The sequence below is a fragment of the Sphaerodactylus townsendi genome, linkage group LG01 (genome assembly GCF_021028975.2).
Source record: "Sphaerodactylus townsendi isolate TG3544 linkage group LG01, MPM_Stown_v2.3, whole genome shotgun sequence".
NCBI lineage: Eukaryota > Metazoa > Chordata > Lepidosauria > Squamata > Sphaerodactylidae > Sphaerodactylus > Sphaerodactylus townsendi.
Window position 1 is genome coordinate 65,070,073 of NC_059425.1, and position 17,118 is coordinate 65,087,190.

The following is a 17,118-nucleotide window of genomic DNA, read 5'->3' on the forward strand; positions in this document are numbered from 1 at the left end:
TTAAAGTCAACAAAGCAGGCATTTCAGCATTCTTTAAAACAAATTGTAAACTAATACATTTCAAATTCTTTTTAAAGACTGATAATAGTGCTTTATATCTCAAAACTGGTTTCTGTGGCTTCCTCAAGTCCTCTGCCTGGTTTTTGTGATCCCCTGATCTGATCAGTTGGGCCATTCTTACAGTCATGTACATGTGCCTGTCACAATGCTGGCTTACCTTCTAGGGCTGTTGTGAGAGTCACTGAGATAATCAATCTGGAATGCTTGAAGCATTTGTAATACAAATTATTACTATCATCTTCATCATCACCATCACCATCATTCACTGTTGAGTGAATGTACAAAATTTCAGTGCTGGGACAAATGCCATGTTTTTAAAGCAAACATCAGGCAGCCAGAGTTCAGCGCAGTGCCGAAAAACTTGCTGGAACATGTCTTCTGTGGGCTAATAATGAAAACGAAACAAACAACATACATATACCCATGACTCAAGCAACTGAATTCCCAACTAGCATTCTCTATCAAATTTGTATCAATTCATACCTGATCCAGATGAAAGAACTGAAGAAACCAAAGCTTCAAAGAAGACAACCAAAAGACAGCCAAGTATATAATTTTGTTTCTGCTGAAACATAGCTGCCAATGTGCACCTGACCTCAGAGGGGCTGATTTTTTAAGCTCAGGCAATAGCTTTAAAAGGTTTATTTTTAATTGCATTTCTGAGATGGTGTTTGCCACAAATATTATGGTATGTGAGAAACAAGCACGTAGCAGAGTATGGATTTGCATATCTACATAATTTTTAAATCTGCACTTTGTCAAAAAAAGTCCAGGATATTATGCAAGCCCCAAATCCCTCCCTTTCATCCTCATACTAGTCCAGTGTTTGTAAAGTACCATTAACAGTGGTCTGTTCTGCACAACACAGATAAGACGTCCTGAGGACCTTAAAAAAAGGTGTCATGGGAAGGAATTCCACACAGTTTTTTCCCCAAGACGTCCTCAGGATGCTTTCTTTAAGCTCATGGCGTCTTTTTTTGGGAAAATGCTTTGATTTGCACTTTTTTTTCCTAAGGTGCCCGCAAGATATCCACTGCTTTGCTGTGTGTATTTTTCCTACCCAGCCATTTCGCTCCCTGGTCAGTTTCACCCTCAGCTTGCACCCTGCATTTTTGTGCTGTTGAAGGGATTCTCCTTGCTTGTTGTTGCATGTCTGAATATTTGATTCCACAGTGTGGTTTTTTTCTGACAGCAAGGGCAGTGTGTTTTGCTAGTACTGGGGTTTTGTCCAGTATTTCAGACCAAACCGTTTCATTCAGTGTTCATTCAGACTCTACTTTAGAGTCTCAAAACTGCTTACAGTCTAGTCCTCTCCCCACAAAAGGGATAAACACCGCTTCCACTAAGCACAGCCACTGCCTTCCTGCCTTCCTTACGCCATCCAATACATGAGGGGCAAAAGGGGGGCAAAAGGGGGGGGGGTTCAAAGTGCAACCAGTTCAACTTGAAGAGCCCCCACAGCCCCTGTTTGTTGGAAAGCACAAGTGGGGTTGCCAGCATATGTGTTCTAATAGCCTTTTTACTTTTTACCCCCTGATAACAGAGTCCTCTCTAGCCACAAAATACACCTGCTGCCAAAAAAGATGGGAAAAAACAAAGTTAGCACTGGCACAGAAAGAGACTTGCCAGCTTTCTCATAATATATCCCAGGAACAGAAAGCATGGAGGGCTGTTCTCAGTTCACCACACACACTTCAATGGTGGGCGAGGGCTGTACCTGTGAACACAGCACAGATGGCGGCACAGTCAAACCTTCCAAACCTTCCAAATACAGGCACAGACCAATCAGCCCCTCTCCAAGGCCCAACATTCACCAAAATAAAACAATGCCAAACAAGAGGGGAAACTGATAAAGAAAGGTGGGAATAATATCTTCTGGCAGCTGGAACAGCTTTATGATAGGGATCACCAAGAACAAGTTGTAGCAGCAGTAGGTTGAGTGTAAGGGGGAAAAAAGTATTTGGTTGTCCAACCATCCTTAACCAACTGTCAAGGAGAGTTAAGAAATCCTTTTCTCTTAGAAGGAACTCCGTTAAGATCTATTAGGTGGTGGTTTTAATTAATGGGTCAGAGTTGCAGTTACAGTTAATTGGAGGCAAAGTGTCAATAGTTTTTAATAGTGTTAGTCATAGGATTGTGACTTCCTTTCCCATGGGGCATATTCCCATTTCTTTCGCCCCCTCCCTCTTTTCGCTTGTCAGAAGAGTTTTGCGGGGTATTGAGACATTAGCTGCCCCTTCAAAACCAATGAATAAAGGGGATGATAGCATGGAAATTTTAATACTTTTATTACACCACCCTCGGCATTTAGAAAAAGCTATAATCTCTCTTCCATCTTAAATTGCCTTCTAGCCATATGGTTTGCTAGGTGTAAAATTTCATGTTTAACCAGCATTTATGAAGTTATTGCTCATGAACTACATGGAATGGTTGGTGTGTGGCAGACGACGACTTGAATCAGTTGTGGTAAAAGTAAATGAGAGTTAGTTGGATAACCTAATCGGAACTTGAAGGAACAAAGATTTCAAATAGTTGGCAATGCTTGTTCCTGCCAGGCTTGTCTGTCCCAGCCTTGGCACTATCTCTCTATTGGAACAGCAATGTTCTTGAGTCAGTCTAATCTCCTTCCATAGAAAGGGGCGGTGGCTTTATTCTTTTTCAGCTTCTGCTGTGCTATCATTAGTGGAGGAACAGCACCGGGCAAGTACAGTTGGCACACCCCCAGTGTCTCATATAACCTGGGTTCTCACAGGGCACTCATATTCAAGTCAAGTGAAAGATTCCTAAGGACTACTCCTGTTGCTTGGTTGGTGTCACTGGCACCTCATTTGCTGCGGCCCTGAGACTGCTCAGAGTGGTGTGGTTTGGAATCTCCTGTTCCCTCTCGGGGGTGAATTTGGAAAATTGCACACAATGGCTACAGAAAAGGATGAGCTTGTCTTCTTCGTAAATGGCAAGAAGGTAGGGGAGAATCAACTTTTTTTAAAAAAAATTCTCTGTGCATTTATCTCTGTCCATGGGTTATAATTTTCAAAAGGTCCCCAGCTTCACAATAATTTCAGACTGCAGCTTCAAAAACTGCCCTTTTCATAACAGCTATAATCCTTTAACATATGTACTAGAAGAAATCAGTGCCACAGTCATTTGTTGAATAGTTGCCACTTATTGAAATGTTTCTACCCCGGTTTTCTCCCCAGTCGAGCCTCAGTTTGGAACATTCTTTACTCCTCTTTCATCCTTTTATCCCCACAACCCCCCTGTGAGGTAGGTGAAGCTGAGATGCTAATGACTTGCTTACAGTCACCCAGCAAGTTTCCATGGTGGAGTGGGAATTTGAATCTGGTTTCCTAGATCCTAGTCTGACACTCTAAGTACTACACAACACTGAGACACTTATTCAGAGAGAGAGAGAGAGAGAGAGAGAGAGAGAGAGAGAGAGAGAGCGCGAGCCAATTAAAAAAAACACTGAATGACTATTTGCTTTTGTTTTTAGAATGATACAATACAACTCCTTTTAAAGCAAAGCAGATTGTTAGTGGTTTCCAAGCTGCTTCTTGATACAGTTGTGACTGTTCAAATTTTAAAAGATGGGTACTAATTTATTTGGAAAACTTAATCCCTGAATTTGTCATAACAGAGCAGAGCTACTGGGGGATGCTCACTGAAATCAATATGTGCATGTGGAGACATCCCCTGAGAGTACTTTCTGTACATACTAGATATGAGTATTTACAATGCCAGTTATATAGGTATTCAGCACACGCCTCACATTGTACTTTGTACAGAAGTAACAAATGAACCTTGAATTCAACAATCATATCCTTTATAGCTAGACAGCACAGTTATTTTTTTAAACAAACCCAACAATCTCCTCCCCCAAGGTTCCACAAACTCACAGAAAATCCCTCCATCTTACACAGCTATCAAATGCTAGAGGAAGCTGCATGCCGGAGGTGGTACAGTAGCTAGTTAGTTCCATTCTCAATTCAGAGGCAGGGTATCCAGATGTTGTTTCACCCAGTACAGTTCTACTTATCTTAAAGAACTCAAGATTGCCTGACCATGGAGATTTTGCTCTAGTCACGGGATTGCGCTGCACAAAAGAAAGCAAATTAGCACTTCCCCTCTGCTTCACTGTAAATAATTTGGACTAATCTGGTTTGGCATGGTGCAATTCTGTTTCTTTGCCTGGATATGTGGGTGACGCATCCTGGAAAAGAGATGGACCTCATTGCTATTGCATAGGGATGTTGTAAAGTATGACACACAACGTTGTATACTGATAGCTGTGAAGATATTTCTTGAGCCTTGGACAGCTGGGAGGGGTCAAGGGTAGAGATGGAGTTGGGTTACCTCAACAAATCTTAGAACAAATCCACTGTTGTTTCCTCATGACAGAGACCCGAGCTGCAACTTTTAGAGGCTGTAAAGCTGTTAGGCAAGCCACATACCTTTCCTAGCACTTGCTATTTAAGAGTGAGAAGGCAGCTTTGCCACCAGTACTGCTTTTGAACAGTGTTTGTCCTTTCAGCTTCAAAAGAATAAGAAGGGCTGAATTTGGACCTAAGTACCAGTTTTTCCAATGTATTGACTTACTTGAAATCCTTGTGGTATGTGCTTCTTTTTCATTGCATGTCCACAACCCATCGAGGATCCCCAGCATTTCCAGTAAAGTGAACCCCAGGGCTGCCTGAGAACTTGGAGAGCCAAGGAGATTTTCTTAAGCTTGGAATCAGGGCTCCTTCCTATGTTATAGTTTTCTGTCACCAAGAGAGTGATGCCTTGTCTACCTGTGCACACAGTTTATCTGTTGGATTACACTTAGTGATATCAGGGGATACTCTGTGTTGTACTGCTTACTAATAAAAGTGTCCACATGACAAAAGAGAGCAGTGTTCTGTGAATGGGCTGTCATGGGCTGTGTTGCAAAAGTTTGTTCAGCTCATTTAAAATCACTGCAGAAAGGAGTCAACTGTTCTTATGTAATGCCAGCACATCAAGAAGCCTGAAGAACAGGCGGAGCTTTGAGGCACACCCTCTAGAAATGTTGACGCAGAGGCTGGAATGGAACATGACACCCTGCGCTGGCACTGAAGGGAAAGGTTACTTATTTTCTAGTTCTGACAGCTGGACATTACAAATGGGCAGTATTGTTTTTTGAGCATGACTTCAAGGTTATGGAACTGAATGATAGGAGAGACTTGATAAGATAGGGATTTTTATTAGCAGTAGCATTAGTGGTTTGAAACAGCGGACTCTAATCTGGTGACCTAGTTTTGTTTCCCTGTCCCTCCACATGAAGCCTACTGGGTGACCTTGGACCAATCACAACACTCTCAGAACCCTCTCAGCCCCCACCTACCTCACAAAGTGTTTATTATGGGAAAGAGAAAGTGACTGTAAGCCACTTTGAGACTCTTTAAAGGTAGAGAAAAATGGCGTATAAAAACCTACTCTTTTAAAAATAATAATACAGTATGTAATTATATTAAATCCCAAGTGGCCTAGTCAATCTCATAGGCATATCAGTTGGTATTCCTTGTCACTTTATGACAGAATGGTAGTGCCACTTGCTTACAGGTAGAAAAACAACTAGCCATTTTTTTCTAAAAAGGGAGAAAAAGCTGAGGATAAATTTTAATGCATTCAAAGCTGACGTTTAAGCAGTGAGCCCTCATAAAAGGGTAAATTTTTTTCTTCTAAAAATAAATTGCTGTCAAAGTAAAAATGTTGGGATTGTGGTCATGTTGTTTAGCTATAGCTCTGTGCAGTTGCATCAACTAGGCAATTTGCACTTTGCACTTTGCTAGGCAGGCATTAGCAGTGGATCAACTGGCGATCTTGAACTAAAGGCATGCACATCAACTGTCGTAAGCTTATCACATTCATAATCTAGTGTGTTTCCCTGCAGCAACTTGTGTTAAGATAGCCTAGTAATTGTGTAGCATAATGGCAAAGAGACTCAGCTAATCTCTTGTTTAAATCTCACTTCTGCTGTGACAACTTGGCCTTTTCCGCATGGCAAAGGAAATGCAGCTCCATAAATTATGCCAGTGGAAGCTCAGGGACTGCTCACATGGCAGTGTGCAAGCAGCCCCGCAGATCCGCTGCACTGGAGAGGCGACTCTGGTCTGTCACCTCCACTGACCTGCCTGTCCAGCGTCGCTCTGGAGAGCTGCAGGGACCTGCCCTTGAGTCAAGCAGTTGAGAAGACTGGTTCAAAATGGCTGTCAAAGCTATCCTGAGCAGTCTCACATCCTTCTAAGTGCAAGGATATAACCATATTTAGGATGGTATTGAAAATTCCAATTTATGGTGACTTCTATACAATCAAAATGGCTTCTAGCCACTGTGCAGCAAGCTTCCTTAGTACAATCCTTTTAACTTGTTATATTTTAATAAATAAGTAGTTATAGTTGCAACTCAAACTATAACTACTTTTTAAATATAACAAGTTAAAAGAATTGTACTAAGGAAGCTTGCTGCACAGTGGCTAGAAGGTCTTTGGACCTATAAATGAGGTACCAGCCATGCTGCCTCTTTTCAAGTTTCTGTATCCTGTGCCAGCTTTGCTTATTTATTTAGAAAAAAATTACACCTCTCTAGAACTTGCTTGAGGGAGCTGACAACTAATCACTGCTGTTTCACATGTTGTGGTGGTGTCTTCTGGTGTTATAACATAAACCAAACTATTGCCTTGGTTAGCACAGAATGGTATTATATAGGTCTCTGCACCTGTTTTCCATCAGGGATGATGATTCACATGCCACAAACTCTTTTTGTTCCTCATGTGTTCACCCTGGATCTTTTGACCAGATCTGTGCTGTAAATTTTGTGAATGAATGTCCTGGCACATGGAGGGTTGATTTGGACCAGGATTTCAGGGCACAGGGTGGGCTTTAAGCCCTCTGCACATCATTTTCCTAATCTAAAATGCCCCAGGGAGCCACTATTTGCCCTACGGGGTAAAACTGATAATGTATTAAAACATATAAGTTGCTCTCAGAGTTCATAACAGGTTGGGAGAATAGCACAGGGATGAGAGTTCCTTAAGCCTTTTTGCCATGTCCACCATGGTCCCAATCCAAATCAGGCCTGTGCACACTTGGAAATCAAGTTCCCAGCACAGAACTGCCAACACCCATCTGATTAAAAAGACAGAGGTGGACATATGGAGGATGAAAGCACTGCAACACATGAATTAGCCTTTTAATGTAACCATTTAATGGATGGGGCTTTGCAGAAACAATGGAACCAAGCATATAAACAGTCTAGGCATATAAACAGAAGCATAATAGGAGTACAACTCTCAGTAACTCTGAACTGGAAGACTTCAAGATTGCCCTTTGCTTCATTTTATTCTGCCAACCAAACTGACACATTTTAGTTTTATACTTGGATAAACCCCAAGACCACATGATTATGTACCAGACATGTGCTTAGATAATCAACAGCAAATGAGCAGCCTGCCATACAGCCAAACAGGGAAGAATGTCAGAGTGTTGATAATTGACCAGTAAGATTGGCCTTTAAATCTAATAGGAATTTATACAACTGACCAGCACTATTAACCAACTAGGATGAGCTGGCTGGAAATTTACAGACTGCATTTTTCACTTTAGAATAAATTTTGTGTTCCAAGATACAGGATAATATAGCAAAATGTAATGAGATTATATCCCACAATCTTTTCTGCTGGTGGAAAAAGAAGGGAGGTCTTATTTAATTACCCAAAAGGGTTATGTTGTGGATCATGTACAAAAGCCATGTTGGGATGGAGGGAGCGTGAAGTGTGGGAAACTGGGAAAGCCTGAGAGGAAAAGATGGCTGGATTCAACTCAATGTCAAATTGGCAGAGCAGACATTTTAAAGAATCCTTAATGGAAAAAGGAATATTGATAGATTTCCTCATACCCACAGAACAAGACAGGCATTACCTTACAAAGCAAAGTTGGCAACTGTAGCCTCATGTGTTCAGACCATCCTTACTGGGGGAAAGATAGAGCCAACCTTGCTCTCTCTCTCTCTCTCTCTCTCTCTCTCTCAGATACAGACACAGACAGATACACACACACACACACCCTTCCACTCTGGTGACTTGCGCCGATGTCCTGTTTCCCTTCACCCTGTTGACAGCTGACACAAAGAAGACTCTTCACAGGCATATCTGATTAAGTTCTTTGTTAGTGGTAGTAGCTGTAATGGTTACCTGCCCAGACATTGCAATACCCTCAAGCAAGGCACTCCTCCCTGGGCAACTTGCCCAGGACATTTATTCAGCTTCCTCCTTTTTCTCTGTTCCAGAGGCCTCAGGGTCAACCTTTTTTGCTGTTCATTCTTGCTGTTCTTGCTGGGGGAACTGTTTAAGTCAGTTCAATGGGATATCCAATTGTTGGTGCTGGTGACTTTTCTTTATATCTAGCTGAGCTGGTCAGGCCATGGAGCTGTGCCAGTCACCACCACTGCTGTTTCAACATTTACTGACATGCAAGGGCAGCTTTTTTTTAAACCCAAAGTTTCAAATACAGTAAAAAGGATAAATTGTGCAAATGTTGTAAATTTGAACACATGTAACTAGTTTGTATAATTTCTCTCAGTTTTTAAAGTTTAAAATAAAACTGGGAAGACAGAACCCAATGAATGGGATAAGATCACAGGAAAAGAGTAAAAGGAAAACACTGGAAATGTGCCTATTAAGAAAGGTGCCGACTGAAGTGTGGCAATAAGGCTGGCAAGATCACATGTGACACCAAGATTGTGGGAGTTCTGTGTAATTCTGGTTGCCACAAAGTCAACCTGGTTGAAGTAAACATGTTTACTCGTGCCCTACCTTTCTTGTGCTGTATGTAGGAAGAAAAATGGCAGTTTGATGTTGACAGAAAGTACCAACCTAATCCTGTGGGTTGCAATTGATGCAGCATCATGAAAAGGGCTTGTGCTTCTGCAAGCTGCTAAACTGCTTTTTGAAAGCAAGTAGGCATACAACATTTAACTAGCAAACCTACCCAAGCCAGGTAGACTGCAATCCTGGTCTCCAAGGAAAAGCCAGAGAAGAAATGTCGAGTTTTGTTTGGTCCTAGTGGGCCCCCACAACAGGAATCTCCCTTACAGTGCCACTTAAATACTCAAGCATGCTCAGCAGTGCATCACAACAAGGACAGATATCTTGACAGAAATGACAGTAAAATGTGGTCAGTCAAAACAATTTTTAAACATTTCCTAACAGATAGAATCCTAAAATGGCCTGGGGAAAGGATATACAAAGGACCACCTTCTTTTCAGGTTGGGATACTCAGAGGTTTTTTTGGCAAAGATTCTTGGGAGAGTTTGTAGGGGGAAGGGACCTCAATTTGTTATATAATGTCTTATAGTTCACTGTTAAAACCAACTTTTCCCCCTCCAGGCTTACCGATGTCTGTAATCTAGAGATCAGTTGTAATTCCAGGAGATCCCCAGGCCCATTGCCAACTGGCAATCATGTCCCATACCTCTGTGCTGAAATTTGTGTTGGAGACCCTTCTTTGCCATGCCGCCTGGGCAATGGTGGGATTCAGCCTATTCGCACCTATTCGGTAGAACTGGTAGCTAATTTTTTTTGTCTAGTTCAGAGAATGGTTGTAATTCCACCACTGAGGCCTTTCGGAACTGGTTGTTAAATTATTTGAATCCTACCACTGCTCCTGGGTTGGGGAAGCACAGTGAACCATGGCCCTCTCAACACAAGGGCTATAATTGCATCAGTCCTTTAAATGCCAAGCAACGGTACAGAAGCTATTTATTGAGACTGCCTTTGATACCTAGGAAGTCTCCATGTGCTGTCACTGCTATTTGCTTGTTGTCTTTTAAGTCTGTGATTTATTGCTCTTTTGCTGCCCTTAATGAATTGTTTTCATGGACAGTCATTGGCCACTAACCTGGATAGCTTTAAAAGGGGCTTGGACAGATTTATGGAGGAGAAGTCGATTTATGGCTACCCATCTTGATCCTCCTTGATCTGAGATTGCAAATGCCTTAACAGACCAGGTGATCAGGAGCAACAGCCGCAGAAGGCCATTGCGTTCACATCCTACATGTGAGCTCCCAAAGGCACCTGGTGGGCCACTGCGAGTAGCAGAGAGCTGGACTAGATGGACTTTGGTCTGATCCAGCTGGCTTGTTCTTATGTTCTTATGATACTTGTGGGATTTTATCAAAATCCAAGTTTGCATATAAATATGTTTAAAATTAAATTGACCATTGATCAATAGCCACATCCTCCTTGTTTCTGACATTAACTGTGATTTGTGTATATATACATACATTTTTATATATATTTTTTGTCTTTCAGGTGGTGGAGAAAAATGTAGACCCAGAAACTACTCTGCTAACTTATCTTCGAAGGAAACGTATCTGACATTTCAAATTAAAATATTTCATAGTTCAAATTAAAATATTTCATCTCCCAAATTTGATTATGCAAATTCTAGAAGTCTTTGATCCAGCAGCCCTCATGCTATTGTTCATGATTGTGAATTGGATACTCGCAGACACACCATAGCAAACTTTTTTAAAAGGATGGATTAGATCCTCTCGTCTGTACACTGGAAACATTGGAGGAGCTGGATTAGGCCTCTGATGTGTGGCATCATAATCTGGGTCTAGGGGTGCCATTCTCAAGTGGTGCATGGAGACCTCCCAGAATTACAACTAGTCTCTGGGTTAGAGAGATCAGTTCAACTGGAGAAAATGGCAGCTTTGGAAAGCAGACTCAAGTGGCATTATAGTCCACTGAGGTCTCTCCTCTCCTCTCCCCATGCCTCACCCTATTCAGGCTCTACCCTTCCCCCAAGTTTCCAGGAATTTTCCAATCCAGAGCTGGGAATTGTATCTGGGTCAAAACTGGGTACAGAATGAACTAAACATTGATATTAAGACAGATTCCTTGGGTTGACTGAAGCTGAAACATGCCTTTCATGTTCCAAAGGATGGGAAGGGAAGAATCTTATCATTATCAAAGCAGGTTCTTACCTTATCAAAGCAGGTTCAGGCCGAAATGAGCTGCATAGTATATTTGTTTTACCTGATAGTGTGTCTACCCTTTACTTTGATGGCATTGTAGCTCTATCATAGAGTCCACTATAGTCCCAACTTGGTCTCTGCTACTGCTAAGTAAAAAAATCACTCAGCTCTGGTGACCAGTTGATAGTTGCAGCCCTTACACCAGCACACAATTCCATTAAACTTTTCATATGTAGTGCCTGACCATGCAGATCAGCTCTTTATATGATTTAATGCATAAACACAAACATTAAGAAAAAAAAAGAAAATAAATCCTGAACAGAGATTGAATTTCTGACATTTCAGCTACAGATTAGTATCTATTAGAGCAGTTACGACTGTTATCGTTTAATTTAAACCTGATATGACATTTTAGAATGAGATTCATAAATATGGGAATTCCCCAATAAAAGTTAGTTTCCTTATAAAAAGCTATCTTGTCTAGCTTCAGATGCAACACATGATTGTATGGTGCTAATTGGAATTCAGAATATTTTTGAAAAGAACCACATTTGTCACACAATCAAGGATTATTTTTTCCTCAGAAATAAACATGCTGTATAATTACTGCCATTGCTAATCATATTATCCTGTCTTAGTCATACTTCATTGATAGAATCAAATAAGTACAGTTTATGCTTTAAACCAATTCAGCATTTCTTCTCCTTTAACTGACCCCTTCACCAGATTCAGGAATTCTGAAGGATAACATTTTTTTCTATATACGATATCTTTGTTGTATACTATTCAACAAATGATAAAGCCTGCATACTTTTTTAAAAAATCAATTTTTTGCTGACATTTAGCTTCTAGGTTTCTCACATAGGAGCAGAAATGGCTTGAGAGTGTACCAGGAAAAGTTTGGCCGCATTAATGCTTTTGTTATGGACTCAAGGAAGTCTATGAAAGGCAGCTCAGTTTCTGTTGGTAAATCAAAGTTAAACTTGATCCTGTTGCAAGGAATACTGGCTATAGAAGCATTTCAAATTGTTTTGCTTTGTTGGTATGTTTTTCTTAACCTATGTTCTGTAAGTGAGCTTATGCGGAACCAAACTGGGCTGCGGTGAAGGTGGATGTGGTGCCTGCACTGTTATGATTTCCAAATTTGACTGTTTCCAAAAGAAAATCGTGTATCCTTTCAAATGTGTTAACTGGAAGAACAGACCTAGTATAAAAGGCATCTTCAAAGCAATTACATAAGTGGGGAAATGCTATTGTTTAAATTCTGTTCCTCCTGGGGTTGCTAATCTTTAGGTGGGGCCAGGAGATCTTACAGAATTACAACTCATCTCTGGATTCCAGAATCACTTCCCCTTGAGAATATAGCATTTTTGAGGGGTAGACTCAGTGGTGGGATTCAGCAGGTTCACACCACTTCGGCAGAACCGATTGTTAAAATGGTGCTTGTAAACAACCAGTTGTTAAATTATTTGAATCCCACCACCAGAACCGGTTGTTAAAATATTTGAATCCCACCGCTGGGTAGACTCTATGGCATTATACCTCACTAAGATCTCCCCTTGCCAAACTCTGCCCTGCCTAGACTCCAGATTTCCAGGAATTTTGGAACCTCTCTTTTGTGAAGAAGATTTTAAAAAAAGAAAACATCTCTTTCGAGTATATTGCACAATTGTGGTCTGATGATAACTTTTATGTTGTGCCTTGGCTATCACTGCTAACAGGATGTTGCTGTGTGCAAATATTTGGCTTTGCAGGAATGGCAGATGACCCTACTGCAAGATTTTCTGATTGTAATGCATTCTATTATTTTTCTCCAACAATGACAAATTCTGCTCTGCTGCTGTCTCAATTTGTTAATGCCAATGGGTAGCCCCATCCAATGGACTGGGCTCCTAGCCACACGTCACAGCTGTACTGACCCGCTGCCTCCACCAACCATTTTGGCTGTCCCCCCTGAGGGGCTGCTGGACATCAGATTAAAAAAAGTAACTGTAATTTATTATACTTTGTTAAATTTATAGCATTTTAATGAGGCAGACTTCTAATGTCATCATTCTAAAAGTAACATCCAAATGACTGGCACTGAATATTTTGACTGTTCATTGACTCTCTTTCTCGAGTCTTCCAGCAGACTATCTTCTATCACTTCCTTTCTCTTATTTTTCCTTTTCCAGGAGCAAGAATTTAAATTTTAGAAATTTAGAAATTGCTCTGGGATTAATTTAGAAAGAAACCTTGCAATATATTTGCCATTTGGAAGAATAACTAGACAATGTGTTCATGTTTCCTGTGGCCATATATCACTGTTCTGATCCAGCTACAGAGATGTGTGGGAGCAGAGCTGCATACATGTTTTATGTGTCAGAGGAGGCTTCTGAGCACTGATGGTCTTCTTAGATATGCTTAAGGAGCCATATAAATGTGAATAATTATCTGGGTCCCATCCTGTATCGGGACACACATCAATATTTAAAGCATCCAAATGAAATCTGCATCTGCTGCAAATAGGTGAAGATCTGCCTATCACCTTTCCTTTGTCTCCCTGTGTAGATGGCACAATGCACAGCCACATCCAATGTCTTGGGCTTTCAGCTGTGTTTAATACTTTGACTGTAGCTGAGTGGGGATCATAGGATAGGATGGATTTATTTTTATCAATCACATTTTATTACAAAGTTTACATCAAAGTTTTTTTCTTGGCCAATGCTGTCTGAGCAAGTTTTACAAGATTGCATTGGCCTTGTTGGGAAGTACCTGCAAAAGACTATACAAAGTGAAAAATATCCTTGACTCATGGATTTAGACACTATTCTGCCAATGCTTGTTTATTCCCTATATGTGCCCTTCACCATGTAGCAGTAACTACCGTTGAAGGCATTGGAAGCACAAAGACAAGGTTACACCCTGTACAGGTAAGCTATAGCATTGTAACTACATTTTAGTGAAGCATCTGGCCACTAGTATTATCTGTTCTGTTCCAATATTAGTTTGTTATGTATATGAGATGTTAGTTATGCCATGACAGCATATTCAGGTAATTTGTTCTTCCATTCTAATAGATGGGGCCTTTATCTGCTTTCTATTTTGTTGCACATGTTATTCTTACCACTGTCACCATATATTTGAAAAGAATTTCATTCTCTTTTCCTGGAATATCATATTTGGAAATCTCCTATTGGGTACAGTGGGCTTGCACGCAGGTTGTTTCCTGCCTGTGGCACAACATAAATATAGTCCCTTAGGCTAATTTTGAATGTCTGTACATTAAACCCATCCAGTTCAGCGTCTCATTCAGGAATCCCTCTAGCTGAGCATGAAGGCCATAGTTCTCCCCTATGGTTAATGATGCACCTTAGTGCTGAGGACTTGGACTAGACGTGGACCTGATAAGACACTGGAAGTTGTGATTGATCTCCAGAATTTTTGTGCTTGGGTTTTTAAAAAGGTAAATAACAGTCACGAGGTGCCCTGATTTGAATTGGAATTGTGATATAGTGGGAGTGGGTATAATTCTTCCTCCTTATGCTGCTTTCCTGACTCCAAATAATGTACTATTGGCTCTAGTGGGGGAAAAATGCAGATTGCCTGAATGGTGACTGTATTCTTCTTCCAACAGAAGAAAAGCAACTGTGGAGGACTGTTTGGGTTTGAGAAAACAGTGTTGACAGGATCTCATACCACTCTGAACCAGGACTCACCAGGTCTGCTGGTTGCCAAGGAGAAAAAGTGCTCTGGATCTCTGGGAATGAATTTTCACTTGCGTCATCTGGTTTTGCCCTTAGATTTGTTCGTACTTTCCCCCCATGTACTTCTGTTCTTTAGAAATTCTTTGTCTCTGCTTATTCTGTTGGGAAAGATCAACCAATCTAGCAAACACTATGGGAATAGTACATTATTTAGGGAATCAGGCTAAGATGAATTTTTGTTCTCTCCATCTCAGGAAAGAATAGCAAAAAGTCATGGATCCCAGTGTGGTTTCTGCACCCCAGGCATTGTAATGTCTATGTATACACTTCTTCGTAATCAATCTGAACCCAAAATGGAAGAGATTGAAGATGCATTTCAAGGTACAGTTTTTTCTTATTTTATTAATTTGAGCCTTTTCTTGCCTTTTTTCCAGCCCAATTTGGTTTGGTGTTGGATAGTTACTTTGTATGGTCATTCTTATGTTAAAACTCTCATGAATATATGTGACATATTTTTATTTATTACATTTCATATACTGCCCACCCCTGAAGGGCTCTGGTGGTGTTGAAAATTGTGAAAAGCTGAGCTACACAGTTCAAAATAGTCAGAAAAGAATTCTTACTAAATTCCACTTAGTTACTAAGTGGAAAGCTAGATTCACCCTGATCAGCATCTGCTCCAAGTGTATCTTATGGATTGTTGGGGGAAAAAATATTGAAAATTGCAATCTTTGCTCACTTTAAATAAGCAACAATATAGGGAAAAAGCCAGGCTTTCATTTTTAATTTGCTGAGAGTGGGACCTTTTTACATTAATCTCAAAGACTTTCTTGACACCTGGATCACAAATTATCATAGTTCTCTTAGCCATGAGAGTACACTTTATTCTGCAAACAAAGTTATGTGGTTCAATAGGATTACCATGTCTGGCTCAAGATATGTGGCAAAACTGGTCTCTTCTACTGAGAACTCATTGGCTGTCCTTGAGTAAACCTTGGTTTCTTAACTTCAGTTCCCTGTCCCATGAATGAAAAAAGGATTATACATCCTTTTGTATCCTAGAAGTGTCATATTAAATAGTTCATAGTAGTTATTTGGGATTTGATCTATGTGGTCAAGGAAATCTGATGGAATTATTAAAACTGTGATACTTACAAAAAGTTCTTATTTTTACTTTGCATTGTAGTTGTTAAAGAAAAAATACTTCCCATATTTTTATCTCATTCTATCTGTGTGTGTGTATGTATGAGAGAGAGAGAGAGAGAGAGAGAGATTATGACAGAAATACTTGTTGACAGTTTGAGTTTGAATTAGAGTGAAATGATAGATATGTGACTTCACAAGTTTTATACCTTTTCTATTAATTGCACTTTTCCCTATAAAACTCCTGTTTGTAAAAATATGAATTTTAACTGATATTTCTGCATATTTCTGTTTATAAACATTGTAGAAATGTTATGTAAATATCAACAGCAAAGCATAAAAGCATCAACAACAGCAACAAAAATGAAGTGAACTGAAACTGATGGCAATGACTCAAAAAGAGATGTTCATTCACTGTCACCCCACTGAATTTTTTTTACAAAAAAATTGAGATCAAACAGTTTAGAATGTCCAGTCATCTACAGCTTGGTTTTGTTATTTTTGGGACAACTTAGTCCTCACAAAACAACTGAAACTCATTTTTTTAAACAAAGAACTGTTCATCATGTAGAAATATGTGTAAGTGCTGTCACAATCAATTTATGCTAATCTCAGCAATGACCTTACAAGGCAAGTGAGAATCAGAGGTGATTTGCTATCATGCAGAAAAGCAGGAGATACATTTGGAAAGAACCATTGGTGGAGAATCACATGATGAAAAATTCAATCATTTCAATTGGGAGCTAGAGAGTTTATGATGCTTTCTCAGAGTTCCCCTTCTGAATACAAATGTTTAGTACTGTCCATAGTAGCAGTCTTCTTTCTCCTATTAATTGACTCTGACGTTTGCAACCTGATTTGGCAACACAGGAAATCTCTGCCGCTGTACAGGATACAGGCCCATTCTGGAAGGGTACAGAACCTTTGCAAAAGTGAGTGGCTAAAAATATTGTCTTTTAAAAGTTTCTGATGGAGTTAGAGAGGATTTTAGCCCATAGCTAACACATAGCTAGAATGCTGAAAGATCATATATTTTGGAAACTCCTTCCAACCTGTTCTTCCCTTCCTTAACAATCATAAAGCAGTTTGAGTCTATTGCATTTTACAATATTTTCTTCACCATTCCTTCTAATATCAAAATTCATGGTCTAGTAATGCCTATCAGGAAAGCAGCAGATCAGGGCCACCCCCAGACGAGATGGGGATTTCTGTACCTGAGGAGGAATGAGAG

General features: G+C 40.2%; 1 protein-coding gene across 2 annotated transcripts in view; it reads left to right on the plus strand.

The window, feature by feature from the left end:
* The first annotated feature begins 2,799 nt into the window (after positions 1-2,799).
* The window catches only part of XDH (xanthine dehydrogenase), a 62,814-nt gene continuing 48,495 nt past the window's right edge, over positions 2,800-17,118 (plus strand). For both annotated transcript variants that reach the window (XM_048509174.1, XM_048509259.1), the window contains exons 1-6: positions 2,800-3,021; positions 10,388-10,445; positions 12,131-12,227; positions 13,862-13,970; positions 14,999-15,125; positions 16,758-16,819. In XM_048509174.1, the coding sequence (XP_048365131.1) occupies positions 2,974-3,021; positions 10,388-10,445; positions 12,131-12,227; positions 13,862-13,970; positions 14,999-15,125; positions 16,758-16,819 (501 nt within the window). In that variant the 5' untranslated portion in view covers positions 2,800-2,973. The remainder of the gene's footprint in view (positions 3,022-10,387; positions 10,446-12,130; positions 12,228-13,861; positions 13,971-14,998; positions 15,126-16,757; positions 16,820-17,118) is intronic.